This window comes from Tripterygium wilfordii, chromosome 18, assembly GCF_013401445.1.
Source record: "Tripterygium wilfordii isolate XIE 37 chromosome 18, ASM1340144v1, whole genome shotgun sequence".
NCBI lineage: Eukaryota > Viridiplantae > Streptophyta > Magnoliopsida > Celastrales > Celastraceae > Tripterygium > Tripterygium wilfordii.
In genome coordinates, this window is record NC_052249.1 from 11612349 (window position 1) to 11638057 (window position 25709).

Consider the following 25709-nt stretch of genomic DNA (forward strand, 5'->3'; position numbering starts at 1 on the left):
GTTTAAGGCTTGTCCACTTACGAATTTTTTGTAGGTTAGCTATGTAGCACTCCTAGCAAAACACACACCTTTAATTTTTTTTTTTTCAATGAAAATATCATTTATAGTACATTACTTTTATAAACAGTATAATTACACTCAAAAGATAATGACCATTGTTCTCCCCAATAAAAAATTTACTACCCACTGAAAGCTAGGTTTTGGATCCAACAAATAATTGAAACTGGCAGTGTTGAGAAACTGAGTTATATGAAGACGTTAGCTATTTGGATTCAGAGAATGCACAGCAGCAAAGAGGGATAAACGTGAATTTTGTGATGGATCAACCCAAGTTAACACCTACCAAGGACAAGCTTTTGAATTCTGCCTTCAGTGTACCAGCAACTCAGCTTTGATGCTCGTAACGTGACCATCCATGAGTTGGCAAACTTTGACAAGCTTAATAGTTTGATCTCTTCAAGTATGCTAATAAACCTAGCCCAGCAACCAGGGCTGCTCCTGCTGCGACAGCACTGTACGCTGAAGCCCATGCATCGGTCTGAGCATAATCCAAGGACTCTGAACTAGAGCCTCTCCTTCTAGCAGGTGTTCTTGAATAATCCAAGTGCAATCTCAAACCCTGTAAAGTTCAGTAGTTAGTTAGATACTAGAAAGTTGAAAGCAAATTATCCTTTGATTCTGAGGGTTTGCCCGTTTGGAGGGTTGGGGGTGTTGGTTGGGAGGTGTTGAGATTTTTATATATAACCTTATAGATAGATTTTGTCCCAACAGTTCCGAACACCTCCCCACCCAACATCCCTGAACACCTCAAACGGGCAAGCCCTGAGTTTCTGAAAAAAATTATCCATCCTATTAAATTCTCAAAACAAAGGAATGTCTTAACAAGTATATTTCCAAGAGTATTTCCACACTTGTTAAAAAAGAAAGAGAAGGTAGACCACAATTCCCATCAAGATCTATGCCACAATTACCCCATGCAGGAGGTACGCTAATGGATATAGAGCCCTAGGTTTCCTCCATAAAAAGTATGCATCCATAAGAAGTGGACAGCTCAGTAAATACCTTCCAACCGGCTGATCTAGCATGTCCAACGGCAGCGGCAAGATCACTATCAGATGCCAGCACAACGTTGTCATGGTCTTCGTCTTCGTACTACATAAAACAGGAAAATCAATTAGCAAGTAATAACCAATAGAGAAAATTAACGGTCCAAACTAAATTTCTGGAGAAAAATTCATAACAGATACCAGAATTTGAGGAAGATTATTGCTGTCAATATCATATCCCACCCTTTGAAGAATTGCAGTTATTAGATCTGTCAAACTCCTGGTTTCTGAATTCAAGAAAAACAAGCCAAAAAGCATATCAACTACAGACAATATTCATGCATGAACAATAGTTTTGAATCAATGAACCTAACAGGTAATAGACATCTAAAGGATCGAAGAGTGAAAGACTTCTGGTTGACAAATCATCATGTGTACTTGAGAAAATGGACTGAAGAACAATAAAATCGATAAACAGATAAACAATAAAGACAGACCAGAAAAAGGCCAACATTGTAAGCAGCACAAGTGGCATACCACATGTAAATCTGTGCATTCGACCCTTCCTGTCTTCAATTTTAAAAGCGAAAGTATATGGCAGCCCGGATGAGGGATAGGGGAGGGATCTCCCAGTCTCTGTTCTGTCTGATACCATTCGTAAGGAATTTTCACTGAGATATCACCAGGGATGAGTAAGTAGACACTAATGGCAGAACATTGAAACACATAATTATCCTAACGATGTGAAAGCCAACCTGTGGGTCTCTTCATCATCATCATTATGACTGAGAGCCATGGCAGAATCCCAGAACTTTTGCATCATTGTGTTCGCAGCTTCGTTATTTAACCCACCAGTATTTCCAACCTAGTTCAGGATGGCCATGGCTATTGATAACTAATATTGACAGTGGAGGTTTATTGCAATACTTAACTAGGAAAGAGACATCAAAATGAAAGTGTCCATTTTCCTACTTAATTTCTCAAGTTCTTTCGTAAGGTATTTTCCTAATTGACAATGCTAAATACAACATTTTACTTAAACAAGAGAGAGAATTATTTCACAACATGGTTTTCATAAAAAATGTCTTCCTCGTGTAGTTGAAATGTAAGTGTTAGAACTTTCAAAAAAAGATAAAAAGCATAGTAAAAGCAATATTAGTTGTGTATAGTTATCACAATTTTGTATATCTCTTTTTGTTGTTTTACTCCATCTTTAATTGATTGTCATTTTCTTAATACGCACACAGGCTATCACAACACTGCCAAACAACTTTATGAATTAAGAACATATAAGTCCCAGACATCAATTTGAATGGAAAAGGTACGTAAAACAAATGTCATGAACAAGGTTCCTGCAGTGTAGCTGGGGCGACTAGATAGAACACATGTATGAACTCAATCCAAGAATGTGTTGAAAACTAAAGGCGATTCACGTGCAATGTTATCTCTCCAAAGGGCATGCATTTAATAATGAAAATGGATAAAGGAGATGACCTAAAGATTAGGATGATAGTACACTAAAATAATCTGACAGTTGATGAAATGAATCCACATACATGCAAGATATACTATGATGCTATCCTAAGAAAACAATGATGAACTTGATTTCCGCCAGATCAACAATATTCATAATAAAAAGCTCTCTGAAAGGAGGAAAATTGACTTACAGTAGCCACAGCCGCATGGGTTATATGAATTACATCAACAGCAACCACAATCCCCTCTGTATCCATTGATAGATAACCATTAGAAACTACAAAATCCTATAAAAAAAATCCTAATTCTTAATCAAGTACAGCACGGCACCTCGATCCACAACAGGTAGGTGCAAAAATTTTCCATCATGCATGGAATGCAGTGCATCGACAATTGAAGTATCAATGGTTGCACATTCTGGATTGGGAGTCATGACCTGCATAAAAAAAAATCAAAAGGGAATGTAATCATGAATCTTGAACATTTCATTTGTTTGTCAGATAACTAGATAAGTATAAATGTACATGCTTCTCATAGTGGAATGTGTATAGTTTTTCACAACTTCTACTAACAGTATTATAAACACCCAAAAAAGTTTTGTAAAAACAATTGCTCAAACAACACCTTGCACCATTTGAGAGAGACAAATACCTTCTCCACATCAGTCGACCCTGGAGAGAGATTTTGTGCGATCACTCGCATCAAGATATACTTCGAACTGAAAAAATTAAAAGAGAGTTCACGTCCTGTGAGTCAATACAGGCCCCATAGGCACATATGCACGATCATTAATATTCTTACATCGATGATGAACTGCAACTCATAAATAGAACTCACGTTAGAATTCCCCGGGGTTTGTTATCCACAACCACTACAGCAGAGCTTGATCGGGATTGAAGCATCTCCTTTGTTGCCATTAAAACTGTATCAGTTGGTGAAACTGTGACAACCCTGAGATTTCACAATGGGCTTAAACAAGAGCATTGTAGAAAGCTTAAAAAAATCCTACCCACAACTAGGAAAAGAGAAGTTACATCAAATTAATTAAAAAAAGAAAGAAAGAAAAAGTATTACCTACTTTGAATTCTCTGGAATGATTGTGGACAATGAGGGCCTGAACATCCGTTTTCGAATTGTCTCAATGAATGTATTGGGGCCTGCATTCAGGGAAAAAAACAATAACAAGAAGATTAAAAAAAATCTTTCTAGAGAAAACTACCCATACCTAAACTCAAAAACATAGGAGATGATTATAAAACGTTAGAAGTAGAATTTTTCAAAATAGCATTCTCAACCAACCAGAAATAGAAGTCCCCAAATTTTTTTCAACACCTTCAACAGCAGCAGCGATAGCCTTCCCCTTTTCAGCTGCCCTTTCGATGCGAGCAAAATAGCATCATATAAACACTTTGCTATGTCCAGTAAGGCAGCAACTTCTCCATTCTCTACAACAGGCAAATGCCTGAATTTTCCTGCAGACACACATCAAACCATTCTAAGGGAAACATAGAAAGCAATATATTGCATAATGAAGGGCATCCTAGCTTCTCAATCATGATCAACCATGCACCATCTTCTGAAGTGCTTCCACGGCAAGTGTGTCAGAAAGAACAAATACTGGGTTCCTGGTCATAACTTTTGAAACAGGTGTCTCCTCAAGATTGAGCTCACGAGCAATACCTCTTGTAGCTATATCCTTCATTCAACCAAAAGGGTAAAAATAAATTAGCTAAATTAACAAAGACTGAGGAAGATTATTCAAATATGGTTTCACATTTTCTCTTTCTTCTTTCACAATCAGCAATTTATAGTATGTGAAATTTAATTAATACCTTGTCTGTCAGGATTCCACATAGTAATGCGTTTGAGTCGGTTAGCAACAAAGCATCAACTCTACGAGCAGCCATCCGATGGCAAGCCTCATAAATTGTTGTACTTTTTGGTACTGTTAGGGCTTTGGATAGCCGCAATCTTTTTACTGTACGCTCTCCAGTTACTCCCCTGTGGCAAGTGAAAATTGCGGATTTAATTAGCTATGTCAGAGTTACTAATGACCACTGTGAGCATGACTAAGCGCATGTATACTGCAGTATGGCAATCTAAAAATATTCTTGATGATATGTTAAAGAACTTTCATAGCTGTTTGGTAAAACTTAAGAAGTATTCATACAATAAGATATCAAAGACTAAAAGCTCATAATCTAAATGTTAGTATACCTCCTTTTCACAGAAGCGGACAATTAACAATAAAAAAAAAAATTAAGAGACCAATCAAAATATCCTCATAGCATTCAAAATACAAGGATGTCCTTCTCTCCATTTCATATCTTTCAGTCTGCTATGTATTAAAAGTTGGCCCTAAACCCCACACACACAACAAAAGGCAAAAAAACAAAAGAAGAAAATGAGCTCCAAAGTAATATGTTAGTCACAACTATTCCAAACGAGCCAATAGCAGCTCCTCAAATTGCTATGAAGTTTCATCTTGAGTCCTCCTTTAAAATATATGTGTACATTCTAGTGTTCTGATCAAACATTCCGAAACATAATGTAAGAATTATAACAACACCCAGATATGAACACATCCCAACGGAAAAAAGGAAATGCCCAATGTTAATATGCGTGACATACTAAAACTATGCTGCTCCGGGAGACCACCACACATGCTGACAATGGAGCATCACACATTCCTGGTAGTCCCCAAACAGTCACTCCATGTGCAGAAAATAGGCATCTGCAGAGAAGTTGTCCAATAGACCAACTGTCTAGTGGGAACCGAATAAATTTAGCTCAAGAACATCTGAATATGAGGGTGATCGTAATTGCAACCAAAAATGTTAGCAGGTGCCATATCAAATATGGAGGAGACAACAATAAACTACCACATAACTAGACATTCATGCATCCGCAAGAACAAGAACTAAATGGACCAAAGGGGAATCCCAATAGTTGTGGAGCACAGCAATAATCTGATCCTGTAAGTCAACATTACAATGTTTTGGAGAATAGAATCCTCATTTTAGGTGCATTGAGAATTAACCTAAAATTCGGATATCATTACAAGCTAAACTTTCCGTTCTCCTGTGATTTAAATTAATTTTCAATTCATTAGGACACAGGAAAATATCTGGAGACCATAGCATCTTCTAATAGTTAAGATCCTAAGGATGGCACAGGCGAATATATGTACCACTTTCTCTATCACTTGAATAAATGATATACTTTATACACAAAGAGGGCGACAAGAAGAGTAACTTGGAATGATTATATTTTTTACAATGAATGCAAAACCAACCCCAAGGAGGCGAAGAAAAAACAAGGAAAAAAAACCAACGAATATACGAGGGAGAAAGCAAGAAAAGCCAAAGCGCAACTTTGAATCGAGACTTACATGGAGCGAGAAGATGTGAGAGATTTTCGCACAAGATCAGAGCCTACATTCTCAGATGCTTTCTTCCTCGCCGACAAGGAGGTGCTCGACAACGTTGAACTTTTCCTCGACGAACCGCCGTGACTTGCCATCCTCACCGATTGTGAACAAAAGCTCCTTTAAATTCCTAAAACAAAAGCATAATCAACGTCACGCACATGATAATCTCCAAACGCATAAGCTACATGGAAAATATATATATATACACACACATATACGTATAAACGAATATCCAGGTTCTTTTATTCTCGAATTCCTCAACAAACAAAAGCTTATCAAAGCGAAGCATACAGCAAATTTTCTGTCCTTCGCAAAACTCATAGACAAAGAGAAATGGAGAGGAAAAGTTACCGAAGCTGAAAATGGTCCTCTCACCAAAGAAATTAATATACCGAAGATCGCAACAAATAAACGATCGAAATTAATGTCGCGAACGAATCATGGTGAAGGGCAAAAAAGAGTCTGGCGTCTAAATGGAAGAAGATTATTTGCCTCGAAAGAACGCAGACCGAGCTAATATTGGGAAGAGCTTGGTTAATCGTTCATGGAAATCCGGGAACGTAAAAAAATCGCGGTCGGGAATCTCGTCGGAAACTTGGTATTTCCCGGGAAAATACACCGACCGCGAGAGAGGTGGAGCCGTGGAGGGGTCCGGAGCGAAAAGAATAGGAAAAAAAAACCTCCTGAGAAATTGGCGGTTGCGAAATAATTGTTTGCTATACGCATGCGAGGGAGCGTCATAATTTGCCACGTGTATGATGAGGACAACACAATTCCCATTTAACGATTGGGCTCTCCAAAGTTAAGCTGACTGAAGTGGGCCAATAGATTAGTTAAAGCCCAGTCCGACCCAGTTCTTCAAACTCATAACCGTCCCAAGCCCGTCCAAAAGTCATTGTAACTTATATGATCCTGGGCCCGTCCTTGAGCCTCATATTGACAAATTAATTACAACTCAAAAAATAAGAAAGGTGAGCTTTATTTATACTGCAGTTTTTAAGATCGCGGAATGCTGCCACCCATAACCTATTTTACCTGTTTTTTAGCCCATACATCACATGGTCAGCTTTGACCTGTTATTGCTGCAACTTGCAAGTAACATTATCTAAAATTATCGATCATAATCAAAACGACAAATAACCGAACTGATCGATAGATTATTTTTTCAAAAAATTTACATAATTCTTTTAAAGAATCTACAAAAAAAAAAGATAAATAACCACAAAAATCGACAAAAACCAATCGATCAATCGATTAAGTTTATGTCAAAAATTGACCAATAACCAATCGTGGACAACCCTTTGCAACCGTAGACTAAAAGCGAGGGACTATTTGGATAGTTTGTCGGGCCCTATCTTGAGTTGTCTGCAAACTGTAACAAAGCCCCTTTCTAAGCTCGACCCTTGCCGACCCATACCATCTACAACTAACTCACTATTTTAGTCATCCTTATAACCATAAATAACTCAGAAAAATATTTCTCACATATATACTCTTTCATCGCTCTCAAAACCAACCTTTCTAAATTCAACTAACTCATAAAGTGTCTAGATTAAGGCTTTTATTCATGCTTGTCGGGTTGCTTATGCTTTCTTTGAAAAAAAAACCATGTCTATATGTGGTTTCTTCAACGTAAGATTGATTAAGGTGTGAAACCTAAAAGAAGAAGCAGGTTGTAGGGTGGTGAAATGGTGTCGGGTAATGGCATTAAAAGTCAATAAATATCCTGTTTCTTGTGTTTTTACCACCATGAAAGGAGGCACTGTGAGCCCACATGGATTCATTTGTCCTTATTCATTGGCGAATCTTGGTCTGAAACGTGTTTTCCTATTTCGATTAAAGAAAAGGTTGATGTAACTCATATTCATAGTATTTTGCCTTTTCCTTCCTAAAGCCATGAATATGAAATATATGATGGTGAGGTTGGCCAACTTTTAATTTGTTTACCTTATGATGTCTAATCGAGGAAAGGCAGTCAAAATCAGATAATTTTAAGGACAGGTGTCGAGACGTGAGTTTATTATCAACGAACCCATCGTGCACTACATGCTCTACGTGTCAATAGCTTATAAGTCGATGTATGTTAATCTTTAGACCAATCGTTTATTTTCTTACAACGTAGAAATATATGTGTTCTTAAACCCAACCACTATAGACTCTTTTAGTCTTTTGACTCTCCATTTATCTTTATTTTGTTTATAATATTTATATAATTATATTTGTATCATTCTCAATCAACTCGTTTACTTTTTTTCTTTTCTTTTTTCCCCTTTTTTTGAATTTACTACGTTAGATTTGATTTGCATGTAAAAATGTTATGGATTTAGCACAAAAGTCATAATATTTTCACCATGCAATGAAAAATACGCACAACAAAAACTAAGCAATCTAATAGTCAAATTGAGCTATAAAATTAACCATGGAGCGCTTCTTAATTAGGTGCATGATCAACGTAGAAATTTCAAACAAAATAAAAAGGGTACAATACGTAGTGGCGTCCTGTCATCCATGACTGTATTCATTGTTCCTCAAACCAATTTTAAATTCACAATAAATCCACACTCAAACAATCAATTATATTGTCCGTTTTGGGATTTCGATTCCTATTGATACATCGGATTACTTTCACGGATTTATGCCTCTCAAACCCAACAAGTGGGTCAAACCCAACTCACATAACTAGGAAAAAAGCATAATTAGTTGTTTGAAAGTGGGTTTACTCATATATATCCATTGGAAAACACAAGTCTTACCGATGTGGTATTATATGTTCTTAACAACTTGGGAGACATTGTTCTTCAATATTGAGTTAGACACACAAGATCAAGTGAATTCATGGCTCCACATGTCTCACATAATACACATGAAATACCTGCAACTGGGATCGATCGCTATCTATAGATCATTACTGATTACTTTTAGGTTGCATTGACAACTATAGTCTATTTTAGTACCCTGGTCCCTGTTGCAGTCTCTTTTTCTCTCTATATATATGTATATATGTAATTAAAAAATCCCAAGTCGACGAAGACTACTACACAGTGTGCGAGAAGAGAGAAAAAGAATGGGGAGAGGCAAAGTGGAGCTGAAGAGAATAGAGAACCCAACAAATAGGCAGGTCACCTTCTCAAAGCGGAGAAATGGGCTCTTGAAGAAGGCTTTTGAGCTTTCCATCCTTTGTGATGCTGAAATCGCAATCCTCATCTTCTCTCCCTCGGCAAAACTTTTCCAGTTCGCTAGTCATGAGTTACTACTTATTCTCTCCTTCATAATTGTGCATGCGATTTTACTTACATAGCACTTCCTGATTTATGTCATATATATATATATATATATATATCGATGATGTATGGTTGCAGCATGGATAGGACAGTCGCAAAGTATCGGACCGAAGTTGGTTTGCCTCAGTCAAATAACCAGCTCTCTCGGACTATGGAGGTATTATTTTTAGGTATTTTTCAATGTTGCAGTAAAATTTTCAAATCAAATCGCTCTTTACTTCTACTTATGTTCTTATTAAGAACTGTAAAAATCAAAGAAAAAATGCCATGTTAAGGTAAGAAAACATCAAATTCGACAATTAAGGTAGCAGGTCAATCATGTCTAAAGACTAAAGCCACTGGTCATGCATTGTTGTTCCACAGTATTGGAGGCACGAGATGGAGGAGTCAAAGAGAGCAATCAGGGACTTGGAAACAAAACTTAGGTAAGCAAATGCGGTAGGTCGCAAATTCAACTCTCACGTTCAATAGTTTCGACGTTTTTTCCCACACAGGATTTAGCTTGGTCTTCCCTGTCGTCAACGTGGGCTGAGTTGACAGACTGGATTTAGAGTTGGTCCATCTTCTCAGTGAACATGTTGGACTGAGGAATTCTCGGTTATCGAAAAAAAAGACTCATGACAATGTGACATACTTAATAATTACAGTAATTTTGTCTTAAATAAACATTTAATCTTGTTCAATTTTAATACTGTGTAGGCACTTAGCTGGGGAAGATATATCATCTTTGGGTATGAAAGAATTAAGACAGCTAGAGCGACAGCTAAGAACAGGAGTTGAACGGATCCGCTCTAAGAAGGTGATTGATCAAGGATCTCAAATCTCAATTATTATTTTCTAAATAACAACTACAAAGTGGTTATGTGATTATTATGACTAGTTTACACTAATCCTGGTCAACAGAGACGCATGGGTTTGGAACACATCAACTTGTTGAAGAGAAGGGTATGACACTAACTAGCTTAGCTGATAGTTAAAAACTATGATAGAGATACCAACAACTGATATCTCGGTTATTTTAGCTGTTGAGTTATATGTATCTGATTTCATGTGCATCATGAAGGACATGTTGAGTTTCACGAATTTACTTGAATCATGTGCATCTAGGGGTGTCCATAGTCGATTTCAATAAACTTTTTTGACATAATTTAATCGATCGATCGATCGATTATTGTCAGTTTTTCAGTCGGTCCTTACTAATATATATTTGAGAATAACCGACCAATCGAGTCGAGTTGGCAGTCGGTTTGGTTTGGCACGAGTTTTTTGGACAACCCTTTGAGCGTACAACTCAACAACTGGGATAACTGTGATATCAAACTGCTGGGTTATCATTTTTGAAAAAACAATATATTTACGTAAATATTGTACTGATCATAATTTATTTCACTTTATATACATATACATGCAGCAAAGAATCATGCAGGAGGAGAACACTCGGCTCAAGAAAAGAGTGAGATATTAAAAACTATATATATATACTCACGTTTAATTTCAATTATTACGTTGGTGAATAATGTAAACTATATATGATTAACATATGAGTTTGATGGGAAAATGTTTTGTTTGTTCGAGGTTAAAGCTGCATGAACTACACGATGATCATATTGATGGAGAAACAAGTTCAAGAATATTGGAAGCAGATATCACATTCATGTAATGAGTAATCATTCAGGAATAATGAAGCCGGCTAGGGTTTATCATCTATTAATGGAATGAGGCCTCTCTATATAAGGAGTCGTTTCAAGAAGGTTAAGCTACTATACGCCTCTATATATATATATGGCTTTGATTATATGTAGTTTTCTTATTAGTCCTTTTTAACCATATTAGATCATGTGGGAATGTGAGAAGTGTGAAAGAATATAATCGCTTTGAGTTGGAAGAAGACAGATTTCAATTCATATTAATGTTAATGTATATTTACGACTAACTATATATGCCCATTTTCATTAATACTATATATATGGACTCTAAGCAAAATTGTTTGCACCAATATAGTACCGCGACTAAATAACCAAAACAATACCAAAGATAGATCTTGTTATGAGCTTATAAATTGTGAAGTAAGTTAACAGATAAGCTGTGAAAAAATACTTCCGTGAGTAGGTTTTCTTTTGGTTTTAACACTATTGACCACATTTAATGGTAACATTAGTCAATTGGCCTTTTTTAGAGTGAGAAAAATATATGTTCGACCTTGTTGGGCTGAGAGTCACGAAAGATGCTTAAGATGGACAGCATATGATGGGAGAGGCAGGGCCTGCCGTTGCCCAAAACAACCTAACCTAGGGTTTTGGGACACCAGGCTAGCCAGGGCATCACGATTTCTATAAAAATAAAAAGATTGAACCTAATCCATTAAACTAGTCGTCAAGCTGAAAACCAATCAAAAAAACCCAACCATATCCCACTTGCGGACACAACACATGAATATCGTCTCACTTTGCGAGATTTTTATTTATTTTTTCAATAAGACACATTCTAAGATGCCGTTTTGGCATTAAAGTGGCTACTCCGGCACTGGGGAGAGAAGTATTGTTGTGGGCACTAACGTGTGTGTTCACTACAATTAATGGTAGAGAAGTTGCACTTGTATTTGCATGTATGAGAGAGGGTGCGTGCATATACCAGTCACTTTGAACTTTGAAAGCCCAAAATCTAGACATCCATGGGCCTGACTATCAGGCCTGCCATTTTAATCCCGATACGGCCCATAACATTAATGGGCCGACCCGTAACCCAGGGACACCTTGCACTCTCCCACCGTCCCACGTCCTCCTTTCCTGCTTTCCATTTCCATTCTGTTGAGGTCAAGTTCCAATACTCTGACCTCGTAGCTCTGTCGTTGTAAACCTCGCCTGAAAATGACGACCGTAGCTCGCATCTCCAGAAGAACTTTAGCAAATGCACTCTCACAGCACCACCACAACCATATTCGCCGTTCTCTCGCGACCGCTGGGACTGCCGTTCAGGCAACGGACGAGCCGCCAAAAAAGGCGATAACGCCATCACAGGATCGCGTGAAGTGGGACTATAGAGGGCAGAGACAGATAATTTCCTTGGGCCAATGGCTTCCTAAGATCGCCGTGGACGCTTACGTGGCCCCAAACGTGGTCCTGGCGGGGCAGGTCACGGTGGGGGATGCAGCCTCTGTCTGGAGCGGCTCGGTCCTCCGTGGCGATCTCAACAAGATCTCCGTCGGTTTCTCCTCCAACGTTCAAGAACGCTGCGTGATTCATGCTGCCTGGTCATCACCAACAGGTTCCGATATTTTCTTTTAATTTTAATCTTTTAGTGCTGTGCTTGCTTTCTGAGGAAATCTGAGATATCTTGTTCTATCTTTATTGATGTTTAACTGCCATAGTAAGTTGAATTTGGATGATCGTGCAACTTTTATATTATTAGTAATCTGTGAGTAAAATTAAATGAAGCGGGTGAACAGATTTGATTAGGGATTGTGCAATGGATGTAACAAGATGGATTTTCATTTGAGGAAACTTGTATTGGATTGGTTAGTAATCATAACTATGGATTGAATTGCATTACTTTTAAGGAATACACGAGTATTAACTAGTAACTAGTAACTGCTTTGCATCACTTGCTTTGGGTTAATTGTATCTGGACTTTGGTTGGTCTCATCACTGCCTAATGAAGGGGTGGTTCATTAGTTTTGAGACCACGGTATTAGCTTCACTATGATATTCTTGTAAACAAGGATTTCGTTGTCTGGTTCAGGCTTCCTATACAATTGTACAGATATCAAGTGTTTTCCATCAAAAGCTCATCATTTGTTCTTCAATGTCTGTCAAGAGGGAAGACAAAAAAAGAAAAGAAAAAGGTAGGGTTGGGGGATTTTGATTCTATGCATCTCCATCAAAAGCTCTTGCGGTTGACTATGTGATAGTTGTACAGAGTTTTATTTTGTTTACGACATACATGAAGTTAAGCTATCATTTGATCACTGATTTAACCAGGGCTGCATTAATCGAACAGGGTTTGAAAGTCCACAATGAATGAAATTGTAACTGTTACAACTAATGGTATGAGAAAGTAGGCCATGTTGAATGCTAAATAGCTTAAGTAAAGGCTATTCATGCACTCTTTATATTTTTGCTGCACCCCCCCCCCTTTTTTATTTTCTCTGTGTAATCTGGGTACTTCATCATTGATTGTATTGAATCTTAAGCTATTACTTTTCACTAGCAAGGCAAGATTTGGAGTGAGAATTTGGCTATTTTACATTCAAAAAGAGACATTAGAGACCTGGGCCCATGCTTTGTTTTTTCAACAATCAACATTGGCACCTCATGCCAGCTTCATAAAATGATGTATTTATGGAATTAATGGCCTTGACTTATGTATTTTTTTGCTCACACATCTGGTCTGTTTTTGTTGCCCTATTACCATGGGGAGTTCAATGTATTACATTTGTGCATTCCCAGAGCTTGAAACTGGTAGTTTGTAATTATGTATAGCAAAGGCCAACGAATGTGGATTTTTGTGCCTAATACCAGCATGAAAACCAAGGGGAATTGTTTTCAATAGGTTATATGTTGCATTCAAGAAAAGTTTATACGCCACTTGTCTGTTTTTTCTCATCTCTTGGTTGAACAGTAAAATCTTGAGAATACAATGGGCAACTTCTTGGTATAAGCTCCACGGAGGAGTTTGAGTTAAATTTATGTTATTGTTCCTTCAAATTTTCAGGCTTACCGGCGGAGACATTGATAGAGCGATATGTGACGATTGGTGCAAACAGTCTCTTGCGTTCCTGCACAATTGAGCCAGAGTGTATTATTGGGCAGCGTTCCATACTTATGGAAGGCTCTCTGGTGGAGACACGCTCAATCCTTGAAGCTGGGTCTGTGGTTCCTCCAGGAAGGAGAATTCCGACTGGTGAACTTTGGGCGGGAAATCCAGCAAAATTTGTGAGGGCTCTGACGAATGAAGAGATCTTAGAACTCCCTAAACTTGCTGTTGCTATAAATGATTTGAGCCGAAGCTATTACTCGGAGTTTCTTCCTTACTCCACAGTATATTTAGAAGTCGAAAAGTTCAAGAAATCATTGGGGATTTCTATTTGATTATTTTTGTTGTGATGTTCAAATGTATGAGTTGGTTAGAGTTTTCCTCTCAAGGTAGCAATGGCTCTCGAACATGACTAAGCTTGTGTTTCTTATTCTATGTTTGATTTCACTTGTTGCTGAAACAACATTTTGTTAGTATAATCAAATGAATTATATGGTAGTAATGCTGCACTCACCATGATATTTGGTACGTCCACCAACAATCACACACTTAACCAAATTTTTTGTGGGTTGTCCCTTCAGTGTTCAACTAGAGACGGTAAAAAATCAGTTTCGGATCGGACAACATTACATGTTTATGAAATATTTATATGTCCGGATCCTAACTTGTATTGAATTTCAAATGTACTTAATTGATCATATCAGAATTGGTTTAAATCCGAATTGAGATCCGAATAAGTAAACCTAACAAGATTTTTGTGTTTAGACCCGAACTCAGATTTTAACCGAACAAAAATTTTGTGTTTGGATCCAGATTTCGAACACGTAACTTATGTCAAAACGTGATTTACTCCGAGTCGGACAAATTCGATTATCCGGATTAGATAGAGTTTTGTCATCCCTATGACTTTCTTACATCCCCTATTACTACATACAGACACCAAAAAATATTTTGAAAAATCAATGACCTGTTCAGCATTTATTTCTAACAATATTATCATAATGAATGGCGCTAATTGAGACCGCTATTCACAATTTGATTGTAAAATCTATGAAACATTTAACCTTTTTATGCTTGTATTATTAGTCAATTAGTAAGCTGTTGTAGACAATAACATTAAACATAAGAAAGTACAAGCGAGGGAAAGGACCCTTTCTGCGTGCAGTTGGCCAATGTCATCAACCACCAAGCGTATGGACGACCCCCCATAATTAATTTTAAATCAATTTTCAAACTTCTAAATCGAGCAAAGACACTGACATCTCAACCCTTTTTTTTCTGAACCATTCTATTTTCTTGCCAATCCCTTGTCCATTTCTTCTACTTTCTTCTTTCTCTTACACTTTGTTCCACCACTCGCAGGCTATTTGTTGTTTACATGATCAATCACCACAGCTCCTGAATAAAGCTTGCTTGTCTACAAGTTTCAGACTCATATGGGGTAAATGTTTTGATCAATTCCCTGCTTTGTTGATCATCCTGTCTCTGGGTAAGTTCAAAGGAAGTGGAGATGTTGGAATGGCTCAATCAAATCAAATCTCCCAAAGGATATATTGGGTCGTTTCATTTGATTGAGCCGTGCCAATATCACACTGATTTACATTTCAGCTATAATGATTCCTCTTCTTCTCCTTCTACTTTAGTCTTTTCTTATGATACTACTAGCAATGATTCTTATAATCTCTAAGAAGAACAAGACAAGATGAAACTCTAGTCATACGCATGTGCTTACTCAATCATTTTGCAAATCAAGTTACCTTTGGATGCAGAAGCAGAACAACACACCTTGTTTAGGGCACCTCTACCATTTTGTACACACTGCTGCCATCAAGAGTTCTTGCGCCGATAGAGATGCTGTGAACCAGCAATATGAAGTAGCAGATTCTGGAAATAGCATCTTGCGAGCAGATGCCCAAGCTTTCTTTGCATCACCAAAGAGGTCTGCTCAAAGCACCTAACATTTTAACTTCAAGGACAAACATGAAAGAATGAAAACACGTACGTAATTTAATTTATTGCATCACACTTTTGTTCGATAGACAAATACACAAGCGAAAACTAATATGAAAGTAGTATTCAGAAGTAGAAAACTGAGTTATATGCATGCCCCTTCATCAGCTACCGGTCACGAATATCTAATTCTGGGAGAAGGTACAAGAATTTCTTATCAAGACTGCCACAACTATTTAGTTCCTGCAGAAGTTTTTTCTAAGGTCATCTAATGTTTGCCTTGACAGAATACCTGCTTATGCAAATGATAAACGTATTATCACAAAGCAGAAGCTAAAACTAAAACCTTCAACTAGATCTGCTCCATCTTAAACAGAATTGACGGGTAACTATTGAGGCGCTGAATTATATGACATCATCAGATAAACTGTACTATATATATGTAGACAGCAAGGGGTGGAACTCTCATGATGGCCTTCTTGGCCAGTCAAAGTTGAGGAACCGCGCAAAATTTCTCCACAACAAAACACTCCAGCTAATGGAACCCCAGGAAAGTTCTCTAAGAATGGAGAGCTCTCAACATTCACATGCCCGTAAAATGATGCACTACGGCCACAGCAAGCAAATATAAAACCACCAACAACTTCGTTCTTAGCAACATTACTACCACCACTATCCACATGAATGCAATTCTTAGAACTCCATTCAAGCTTCAAACTTCTGAGGCTTTCAGTCACATTACCGATTGAAGATAATGCAATGTTGGGATCTGACTGGTAAAATTGCAAGTAATCACCAGTTTTGATGCCAACACCATCGGCATAAAGGTATTCCTCATCTCCACTGTTGGAAAAGTAAAAGGATATGTAAGAATATTGTCAAGTGCATGACACGGTGCAACAAATTTCTAACTTCCTTCTGAATCCCAAACATGTGGCATAGCAAGCCTCTGATAGAGAATAAAGATAATAAGAAAGTTAAAAATCTTACCCCACAACTCCATGGAATGCCAATGATGTTAGCGACCTTGGCTTCTCTAATCCAATGGAGCATTTTCTTCGTCTCACAACCCCAACATAAAGTTCTGGACGCCCAATACGATTTTCCAACTGCATCATATTTATACATTAACAAGAGGATCAATCAACTCACCATCCACATGAATATTATTGAGCATTCATTTTATTGAAGAGAGAGAAATATTATTACTATACCGCATTGTTGATATCATCTAGAATTGTTTGGCCATCAAGGGTTACTTGTTGTCCTTCTCTTCTGGCAGTGAGCCATGTACCGTTACTGGAGCTGTTTGATCTCACAGATACAGCCCTATAGCTCGGTCCTATTGGTGAAACACCATTCGACAATGCCACATGGAACTGAATGTTGCCAATACCTACGCATTAGCCAAAGCAATATAATAGAGAAGACAACAGTTATGCACACTAAATGAGCAGTACATTATAAGGATTAAATATAATGCATCATAAATTTTGCTACTAAATGCTAAAAAAGGAGTTTCAAAACAAGGAAATAAAAAACAATAGCCAACAAGTTCATAGGGGTACCGTGAGGTTTGTTTCTATCCCTTGCAAAGACTAGGGCAACAGCACCAACATTGTAGTTTGTACTTCTGCACACATTTATTGAACCACTACCATTTCTAAATACAAAATGACCTCTCTCTTGACCCACAATGACAGTTTCCGCAGGCATGGCGTAGTCTGCAACATATAAGATTATAATAAACAACAATTAAGCATTCACAAGCTTGCCACACTCCTCGAACCTTTTCCAAGAAAACTCAGAACACACTTGAATGTGAAACATGCGAGCAAAAGCAAGTGTTTCATTTGCAATTTGAGAAGGATAAAATTCTAATGTCAACTAGGGCAGAGAACTGCATCATTCACTCTTTAATGGATCCAAACGCTCCCTTTCATACAGTTGGCAACCTAACTTAGTCACCAAATGAAGCACTATTTGCTTTCCCCCACAACCAGGGGGATGATTTTTTTTTTGTGTGGGGCTGGGGTGGGAATTTTTGTAGTGAGCAAAACTCACCCAACTTTTCAATGATTACTTTCTGGTCAATGCGTGCATCCTGTAACATTACAACGTCACATTAAAAACTGAAAGAAATTCGACACTAATGCAGGAAAGCAGCAGTAACAGTAAACTTACTCCGAACATTATAATCCCAACAGGCGTGGCACAACCTGAAATGGAGGTTGTGTAATTCCTAATATCCACCACAAAGTTGTCAATCATTGCTGCTTGAGGTGCCTGATGTCCATGAAACAATTTTATAAGTCATGTTCCTCTCATGAGTTATAGGCAAACATGAGATTTATAATCTCTATGGACTACGCCACAATCAGTAGGGACAACATGCTTACGTCACAAGTCTATTAAGAAAAATGCACACATAATAAAGTAGCTTAATAAGCATTTGTTCCCCATGATATTTCAAACTAATTTTGACAAGCCCTTCAAGCTGAGGATTAGACATAAGGAAATTCAGTGGAATGAATTCACTCTAAACTGGCGTTTCGAAAAAACGAAAGAAAAACTTTAATCTTATTTGCGGACAGATACCTTCCTTGGTCGTAACAAAGGGATAGCATCGACTTTTAAACCTGGTACAAAGCCTATAGTCAAAAGGATGCAAGAATTCACAGGTTCATTTTCTTCATCTTCGTCGCAAGTGACCTAAAAAATCCAATATGTTTACAATTTAGGGAAAAGAAACAAATCATGAAAAGGATATTACTCGTCTGTCTGATCTTCTAAAGAAATAAAAGGCATAGTATGCATCCAGACCTCTCTAAATTCACCAGTAGTGGCATCTCTTCCAATGATTCCACTGACACGTGATAGAACAATGGGAGTTTGGGATCCCAGCTTTTCTACAAGCTGATTCACAAATATATACTCATTCAGAAACCAGCAATTCCAAGGGAACAAGAACATTGAAATATTAATTTTCTTGTTGTTAACGAAAGTAAAATGTTGGGCGATTGTAGTCATACAATTTGGAGAGTCTCTGCCAAGTCAAATCCTCTGTCAACATTTGCAATGGCAAAGTCGGGACGAAGAGGCTCGCAGAGAACCTTGTCAATAACCTCTTGTAAGGCAACCTATGATTAATGCATAAATCCAAGAATCAGTTATAGTAAAAGAGTAAGCAACATCAGTATTAAAAAGTAAGATGCTTATGTTCTGTCCAGATGCAGAAAATACGACAAAGAAGGAACACAAAAAGGGAAGGAAAAAAAATCGTCAGACATCTCTCATCAAATATCATTTGTGAGCAGAAGATACTCCCCTTGACTGAAATAAGCTCAAAAGCCAAAGGAGAAGCATAGCTAAAAATCAAAATCAAATTATGTATTCAAGCGCCTGTCCTCATTCCTCCATGGACTTCACAGGCAACCAAAAAACTTGAGACAATATGCATCAGTTGGATGCCGAGAAACACAGTAGATTAAAATCTCGATACTTAATGGTAATGGGAGACATCAAATTCCAAAAAATATATAAAAAAAATAATCTATAACTCCTCATTTCGCCGAGGGAGGAACAATTATAGTGATTTCACAGTAGCAATTTTGCATTGATTGGAAACTGAGGAGATATTAGAACGTTTAAAATTGAAAAATTACGCCAAAAAATCAATTTAAACGTTCATGCAGACAGAATGTTAGGGTTAGGGTAAGGGGATTGTGAAATTACTTGTTTAGAGGGGTTCATAGAGAGAGCAGATGCCAGTTTGGGGCGAGAGAGGATTCGATTGCAGAGTTGGTTCCAGGATTTGCTAACGCACGCTGCCGATGCAAAGGATACAGCGGGCAGCCTATACAGTACGTTCTGCAGAAGGTCCTCGTTCATCAGAGCGATCCCTTTCGTCGGCAACTTCGGCGTTTTCTTCGCTTCATTGTTCTTCGATGGCGAAGATGGATTGTCCATTGGAACGAAGCTCGCAAACTGATGCCCAGAATGTGTTTGTAGAAAATACCACACAAGACTCTTGAATTATAAAGTCTTGAATATTGACGTGTTTTGTAAGGCGAATTTCATACGTTGAGGGTTTCCTATTTCTCAAAAATTTACAAATAGACCACCACAGTTTGGTCTGCTTTCATTCAAAGCCTCAGATTCTGCAGCCACCACCACCAATGACCAAATAGTCACAAAAAAATTCCTTCCACCCCCTGTAAACGACATAAAAATTGCAAAAAGTAGTATGTCTTTTTTTAATTAGTATATTAGTAATATTTTATCCATGCTAAGACTGTCTTCTTAAGTGCAACACCAATTCATATTAATTTGAAAAAAAAATGTTTGTTATTAGTTACCAAACCTAGCCTATTATATTATATATTTCACATCTTCCTTTAAGAAATGTAAATCAAGAAATTTAGTCCAATAGTTACTCGATACTCGTCTAACACTATCAAACTTGACACTACAGAGATTTGTGATCCAACCCACTCGAGCCGGGCACTACATGACAGAACCAAATAAACTGATGCGTAAACATGCTGGCAACAATGAGGATTACTTTCGTTCAGCGACTTCTTCCTGGCAACTTCAAATCATAATGGGCCTATTTACAGGCATGATCAGTTATAGCGGCCCGGTAATAAATAGACACAAAATGAACTCGGTGGGCTTATTAATGGGCCTCATGTCTTTAGAAGGCAGCCCAGATTAAGTCCATGAGCCCAAATGTACATCACCCAGGGCCAGAAATGAACCGCAAATGCTTTGTTACATATTGGGCTGCCCCAAAAGGCCTATACTCAAAGAGATTGCCGGACTTGGGGAAGCCCAAACCGTTGGCTCTACGACGGGGTTCGGTTATTCTATAATCAGAAGATTCAGAACAACTGCTTACGAAGAATAAACGCTACAGAATGTTCAAAATGAGAAAAGCCAAATCCTCATTACCCCAAGACATATTACATTGTCACAACAAAATAAGAGAAGTAGTTGATTTTTCCCAAACATGAATAAAGACAGAATCATTTTTCTCTCAGACAACTTGAAGTGAATATGCAGCAGCAGCAAGTTATGAAGTAGTTATTCCCAATAGAAGGGGAGTGTCTGTGGAGCTTTGTTTCCTGATATCTCATCAGACCCCATTTGATAATTCGAAGCAGTAGAATGGATGCTAGCATCCGTGCCGCTAGAAACCAGCACTGAATCCATGGAATCTAAACCATGATCGCTGAATCTCTGCCCTATCTGATGATGCGATGGAAGAATAGAACTAGGATGCAACATGTTGTTGAAATTAGTCCCGGATGTCTGCGTCCGTGGAGATGATGACAGAAGAGAGAGAGCACAATCCGAATCCCGGGCTACTTGTGTTGTTAACCTGTCACAGAACATCATATGGCTTCCCCCAACGCTTTGTGGAAAAGCAATGGTCTTGAGAAGTGGCCTGCGGACAGAAGAAGTTCCAGGAGAGGTAGCTTGCAAGAATGCAAATTCCTTCCCTCCTTTATAGCTGCCCCCGGAAGATGAAGGTTCAATAAATAGGTTCTGTTCGTCCCCAAAGTGTAGTTGCTGCTGCAAGCTATTATTATGCCTAGCCACAGCTTCACCATTTACAACCCCTGACCAGCCTGGGTTCACCATAGCGGAGGAGGGATAAAATGTCGCATTAGATAATGGCAGCAAACAGGCACCTGAAAAGGGTGGTGGAAGTTATTCTTGTGCGAAAAAAATTACAGATCTTAGTAGTCTCCCTCCGAGATCATTCAACGATTTATAAAAATATTTTGAGATGGATTCCAGTTTCTAAACTTATGTTTTAGGCTTAAACGTAGGTTTAGCCTCAATCAATCTTACGTTTTTGACTGCGTCGGGATAGGATATTGAAGGAAAAGCACACAAGTGCAAGCCATTGACCAAAATAAGTAGAAACAAGTAAAATCAGTAATGTCAATCTCAACCTAAATGTGTAGACATGACAACAGAAATTACTTGATAGTGGCCACTAGATCATCACTAACATGAACATCAACCACATAAAGTTGATTTTGATTTTGAGCAGATAAGATTTGATCATCAACATTGAAGAAACTCACCTTGATAATTGGACAAAATGCTACCTGAACGCGTGATGGGATCTGGCTGAGGCTTCCTTCTCCTCCTGTTGTGACCATCTAAGCGTTTTCTACAGCTTCGCTTATCTTCATCGAATTCTTCCAGCGAATGAAACCTATAGAAAGAGTAATGTTAGCTGTGAGGGAACACTAATTGATCCCTGCACGACTAAAAATTGGTTAAGAGACCAGTCTTTCTGATGCTTGAATCCATATCAAAAGGTTGACAGGATCCTAAAAGCGCAGAATTTCTGCGAAATAAATGCATTTCATCACATAATTCGCAGAAACAATTCCTACTAATAAATTCAAAGCAATTGTGCATAAAAATGAGACAACTAATTCACATTATACCTACTGCACTGTTGGCAGAATCGTTGTTTATGGCCACCAATTGTAACTTGTGGAGTCTTAGAGTGGAGTTCACAGACCTTATGGCGCCTATGATAGTCTCTGCAATTACTAAGGTCTGCAGCACACCCGTCCACAAGGCACGACACTGCCTGAGTTCCATTAGTCCCTGCTCGTGCCCTCTTCGCTGATCCCGAATTTAGAGACGCCATTTTTGAGACTCTAAGCTCTTTCCACTTATTTGTTGATGACTGGTTGCTTGAATTTCCCACCTGACCAAGTTTCAAGTCCACCGAAAAATCGCCTCCAATCCCATGATTCTGAAAGCCACCGGACTCATCTACGCTTGGAATTGCTTCTTGCGCAAACTCAGTCAAATCCCAAGAAGTTGCTCTTGATTTCCAGTCCATATATATAATCTGGAATTCCACCTATTGTTCCACACTAATCAATATAATCAATATTGTCTCAAAACCTTCACTTTCAACATTTCTACTACAATCCTTGCATACAAATCATTTGGAATTACATGATACGGAGACCAGATAACATAATTCAAGCAATTCTGTGCACATACAGTTTGTGTTTCGGTGCTGTAGACTGTGGAAAACTAATCCAAATAAAGGAAAATTAAGCATAAATTAAAGAAGTTACTAAAACCACAATTGGCCGAACTATAGTTGGAGTCAAAATGTACTTTTTCCTCTTAGCTCAGAGAACCCACAACAGATTACAGAAAGTTTACTTGGAAGCTACAATACAGAAAGAACAGAAATAAAGAAATCATACTTACAGAAAGAGGAGATAGAGAGAGAATACTTACAGGCAGGTTCACCAACCCAAGAAAGGTTTTACTCTTTCCAGCCACTCAGTTACTGACAATGATTCCCCAATACAGACCCAATAGAGCAGATTAGTCACTAGGGATGGAAAAATAAGAGACTAAAATTATTCAGACGGTACCCATTTGCAGAATGCCATTAACAGTGACCGTACAGAAAGTGAGGGATAGTTTTATCGAGGTTGAGACCTCTGAGAGAGTGAGAGTACACAAAAATGGAAGAAGATAGCTGAGATTCTAGAGTGGAAGGAACAAAAAGAGGAAGATATGTTTAGGGTTTATGAGAAGTACATGAATGAAGATAGGAAAAGATTAACAACGACAGGCTGTTTGTTCTTTTCAACCCAAGAAAAAAAAAAAAGGTACAAGGGATGGATGCCTGATTAGGACAATGCATGTGGCTTTGTGTTTCACAATTTCATGGCATGTCTTTCTTTTGGCCTTCTTTTTGCTTTATGTTGAATTGTCCACGCTCCTTACCATGTCGCGTGAGATCAGACGCTGAACATTTTAGTGTCTAATAATGCTCTACATAGTGTAGCAAAAACCGTCACAGCCATCCCAACGATGGTGTGGCATGCCGACATGGCAAATAAAGTGGATCTCAATCAACTCACTCTTAGTATGTGATTCACCCTCAACCCTCTCTCACACACAATTGTGTCATTAATTCATCCACGACGTAATTCAAATTCATCTTCCTTCATCATAACAAGAAAGAGAATGAACTTGATCTTGATCATTATGTATTAAAAAAAGAGACTACATGATGCAAATACATCTTCATAAATGGCTTGTCCTTGGTAAGAAGTTGGCATTACTCCAATGGATTGCTTACACCCACATCTATTTGTGTTTTCAATCATACACTATAAATCAAAATTTGAAAGTGCCATTGATTCTCGATCCATTAAATGAAAATGATGCAGTCTAGTTATTAGCTCTTTTTGAATTTATGAAATGAATTATAACATTAAGAGTATGAATTGAACTCATGCGGTGTGATTAAGCAAGAGAATTAAGTATATTATAATGAATAAAAACTTCTTTAGTCACACCCAAAGAGAATTTTCTATTCTGTCAATCATGTCCATCATTCTCACAAAAAAATAGTAATACTACAACTCCAAATATTGTTTCACTTTTTAACCCTCAATCCATTTGACACGTGAGATACTGATTGATTATGAACACATATTTAAGACCCTTAAATATCCAACATGCCAACTAGATGAGGTTTAAAATTGAGTTAAAGTAATTAGGAGACAAAAATTTTTCTAAAAAAAATCTCTTCCAACCATTGCGCGTGACAGCAGTCGCTTAGCCGAAAATTGAAAATTGCAGCGTCAAACTGTGAATCGGTGGAACATATAACTAATAAAAGGGTAAAGTAGTAAATAGCGTTTGAACGAGAGACGAGTCTTTTTAAATCAGCAACTACCAAAGTCGGTGTGGTAGCTGTAAAAATGGGAATTGTCAATGTAGTATAGCCCCATACTCCATAATTTGTGAATAAAACAAAATTCATATCTTCCTTTGTTGTCGATCCGCCACGTGTCATCCTCATCACCTGGGAACTTATGTATGTCGGCACACTATAATGAGTCTCGGTTAGTTTAATCAGTTGTACCAAAATATTGTTTTTCTTTGACAATCACAATTCGGGATCCGACAAGGCATTTTAATGCCTGTGAACATTGGATTGGGGGACGTCGGATACGCAAAATACCGGACTATAATCTTGCACTGATTCTAAACTGTTCAGAATCAGTAGAGGACGATATAATACAATTAATCTAGTCCTTTTTGTACCGGACGTGCCCCCGATCCGTGAACCTTGCTAGTAGTCAACTAGCAAGGCTGTTTAAATTGGACCAGACATCTTCCCCACATCCTCAACGGGCCATTGCGCTACCAATATGGGCTGCCCCCTTTCGAAGTGGACTTCCTGGATTCGATGAACCCTAGCATGTAGCAGCCATATTCGTATTCAGGGACAACCTGGTTTTTAATTTTTATTGTGATCGAGCCAAGCCCAACATGGCGTGCAAAAAGCCCAACCTAAATGGGCCACGCCCTAAATAGCCGGGAAAACCCACTATGGCTATCCAACCATCGGGAATGGGCCAGAGTATTGGGTTGGGTGCATCTTCTGACTTCTAGGATACTAATAAGCGTGGGCCCCGAAGGGACATAATCACATGCATAGCTTATCAAAATAAGATTCCCATCATATGCTAGGCTTTTCTCGGACATTGAAGGGTTATCCAAGATCCTCATTCAACAATATCCATATTATTTCATTTGTACTGAATATTGATACATTGTTGACCAATCCACAGTAGCCACCTTTGACTATGTGGAGGATAAGTATAATGTGATCTGCCAATATCAATTATAGAGCATGCTCCCTTTTCGTATGTGCATTATATGAAAAAATATTGTTCAAGGTTAGGAGTTCGATTC

General features: G+C 38.1%; 4 protein-coding genes and 1 pseudogene across 6 annotated transcripts; 2 read left to right on the forward strand and 3 right to left on the reverse strand.

Annotated features, from left to right (window-relative positions):
- Positions 1-52: 52 nt before the first annotated feature.
- On the reverse strand, positions 53-6649 carry LOC119983827 (annotated as a pseudogene).
- Positions 6650-8999: 2350 nt separating this feature from the next.
- On the forward strand, positions 9000-11081 carry LOC119984857 (MADS-box transcription factor 6-like). Of its 2 annotated transcripts, none has more exons than XM_038828987.1 (7): positions 9000-9198; positions 9312-9390; positions 9597-9658; positions 9933-10032; positions 10137-10178; positions 10645-10686; positions 10809-11081. In XM_038828987.1, exons 1-7 carry the CDS (start codon positions 9017-9019, stop codon positions 10821-10823), a joined length of 522 nt encoding a protein of 173 aa, XP_038684915.1. In that variant the 5' UTR covers positions 9000-9016; the 3' UTR covers positions 10824-11081. The 2 variants fall into 2 exon arrangements, with proteins under 2 accessions (XP_038684915.1, XP_038684914.1); XM_038828986.1 differs by having other exon boundaries at positions 10816-11002.
- Positions 11082-12032: 951 nt separating this feature from the next.
- Positions 12033-14501, forward strand: LOC119983601 (gamma carbonic anhydrase-like 2, mitochondrial). Its single transcript, XM_038827284.1, has 2 exons — positions 12033-12497; positions 13944-14501. The coding sequence occupies exons 1-2, from the start codon at positions 12101-12103 to the stop codon at positions 14318-14320; spliced, it is 774 nt and encodes a 257-aa protein (XP_038683212.1). The 5' UTR covers positions 12033-12100; the 3' UTR covers positions 14321-14501.
- A 538-nt stretch (positions 14502-15039) lies between these two features.
- LOC119984651 (F-box/LRR-repeat protein At5g63520-like) lies at positions 15040-19977 on the reverse strand. Its single transcript, XM_038828714.1, has 10 exons — positions 19671-19977; positions 18968-19075; positions 18759-18851; positions 18534-18647; positions 18120-18221; positions 18000-18039; positions 17504-17659; positions 17150-17331; positions 16926-17044; positions 15040-16778 (listed from the first exon to the last, which is right to left on the reverse strand). Exons 1-10 carry the CDS (start codon positions 19902-19904, stop codon positions 16325-16327), a joined length of 1602 nt encoding a protein of 533 aa, XP_038684642.1. The 5' UTR covers positions 19905-19977; the 3' UTR covers positions 15040-16324.
- An 821-nt stretch (positions 19978-20798) lies between these two features.
- On the reverse strand, positions 20799-23525 carry LOC119983997 (squamosa promoter-binding-like protein 13A). 2 transcript variants are annotated; one of them, XM_038827737.1, is made up of 4 exons: positions 23226-23525; positions 22406-22833; positions 22034-22167; positions 20799-21631 (listed from the first exon to the last, which is right to left on the reverse strand). In XM_038827737.1, the coding sequence occupies exons 2-4, from the start codon at positions 22810-22812 to the stop codon at positions 21021-21023; spliced, it is 1152 nt and encodes a 383-aa protein (XP_038683665.1). In that variant the 5' UTR covers positions 22813-22833; positions 23226-23525; the 3' UTR covers positions 20799-21020. The 2 variants fall into 2 exon arrangements, with proteins under 2 accessions (XP_038683665.1, XP_038683666.1); XM_038827738.1 differs by having other exon boundaries at positions 22406-22846.
- Between the last annotated feature and the right edge of the window lie 2184 nt (positions 23526-25709).

Bases quoted from the DNA above. Each gene is read 5' to 3' on its own strand.
- LOC119983997 (XM_038827737.1), bottom strand. From the start codon at position 22,812: ATGGACTGGAAATCAAGAGCAACTTCTTGGGATTTGACTGAGTTTGCG. The intron at 22,168-22,405 runs GTATAATGTGAA...CTCTTTCTATAG, and splicing joins TTCTGCCAACAGTGCAGTAG to GTTTCATTCGCTGGAAGAAT. The intron at 21,632-22,033 runs GTGAGTTTCTTC...CACCCTTTTCAG, and splicing joins CATTTTGTCCAATTATCAAG to GTGCCTGTTTGCTGCCATTA.
- LOC119983601 (XM_038827284.1), top strand. From the start codon at position 12,101: ATGACGACCGTAGCTCGCATCTCCAGAAGAACTTTAGCAAATGCACTC. The intron at 12,498-13,943 runs GTTCCGATATTT...TCAAATTTTCAG, and splicing joins TGCCTGGTCATCACCAACAG to GCTTACCGGCGGAGACATTG.
- LOC119984651 (XM_038828714.1), bottom strand. From the start codon at position 19,904: ATGGACAATCCATCTTCGCCATCGAAGAACAATGAAGCGAAGAAAACG. The intron at 18,222-18,533 runs GTATCTGTCCGC...CATGGACATCAG, and splicing joins CTTTGTTACGACCAAGGAAG to GCACCTCAAGCAGCAATGAT. The intron at 16,779-16,925 runs GTAAGATTTTTA...CTTTTCCAACAG, and splicing joins GCATTCCATGGAGTTGTGGG to TGGAGATGAGGAATACCTTT.
- LOC119984857 (XM_038828986.1), top strand. From the start codon at position 9,017: ATGGGGAGAGGCAAAGTGGAGCTGAAGAGAATAGAGAACCCAACAAAT. The intron at 9,199-9,311 runs GTTACTACTTAT...GTATGGTTGCAG, and splicing joins TTCCAGTTCGCTAGTCATGA to CATGGATAGGACAGTCGCAA. The intron at 9,659-9,932 runs GTAAGCAAATGC...AATACTGTGTAG, and splicing joins GACTTGGAAACAAAACTTAG to GCACTTAGCTGGGGAAGATA.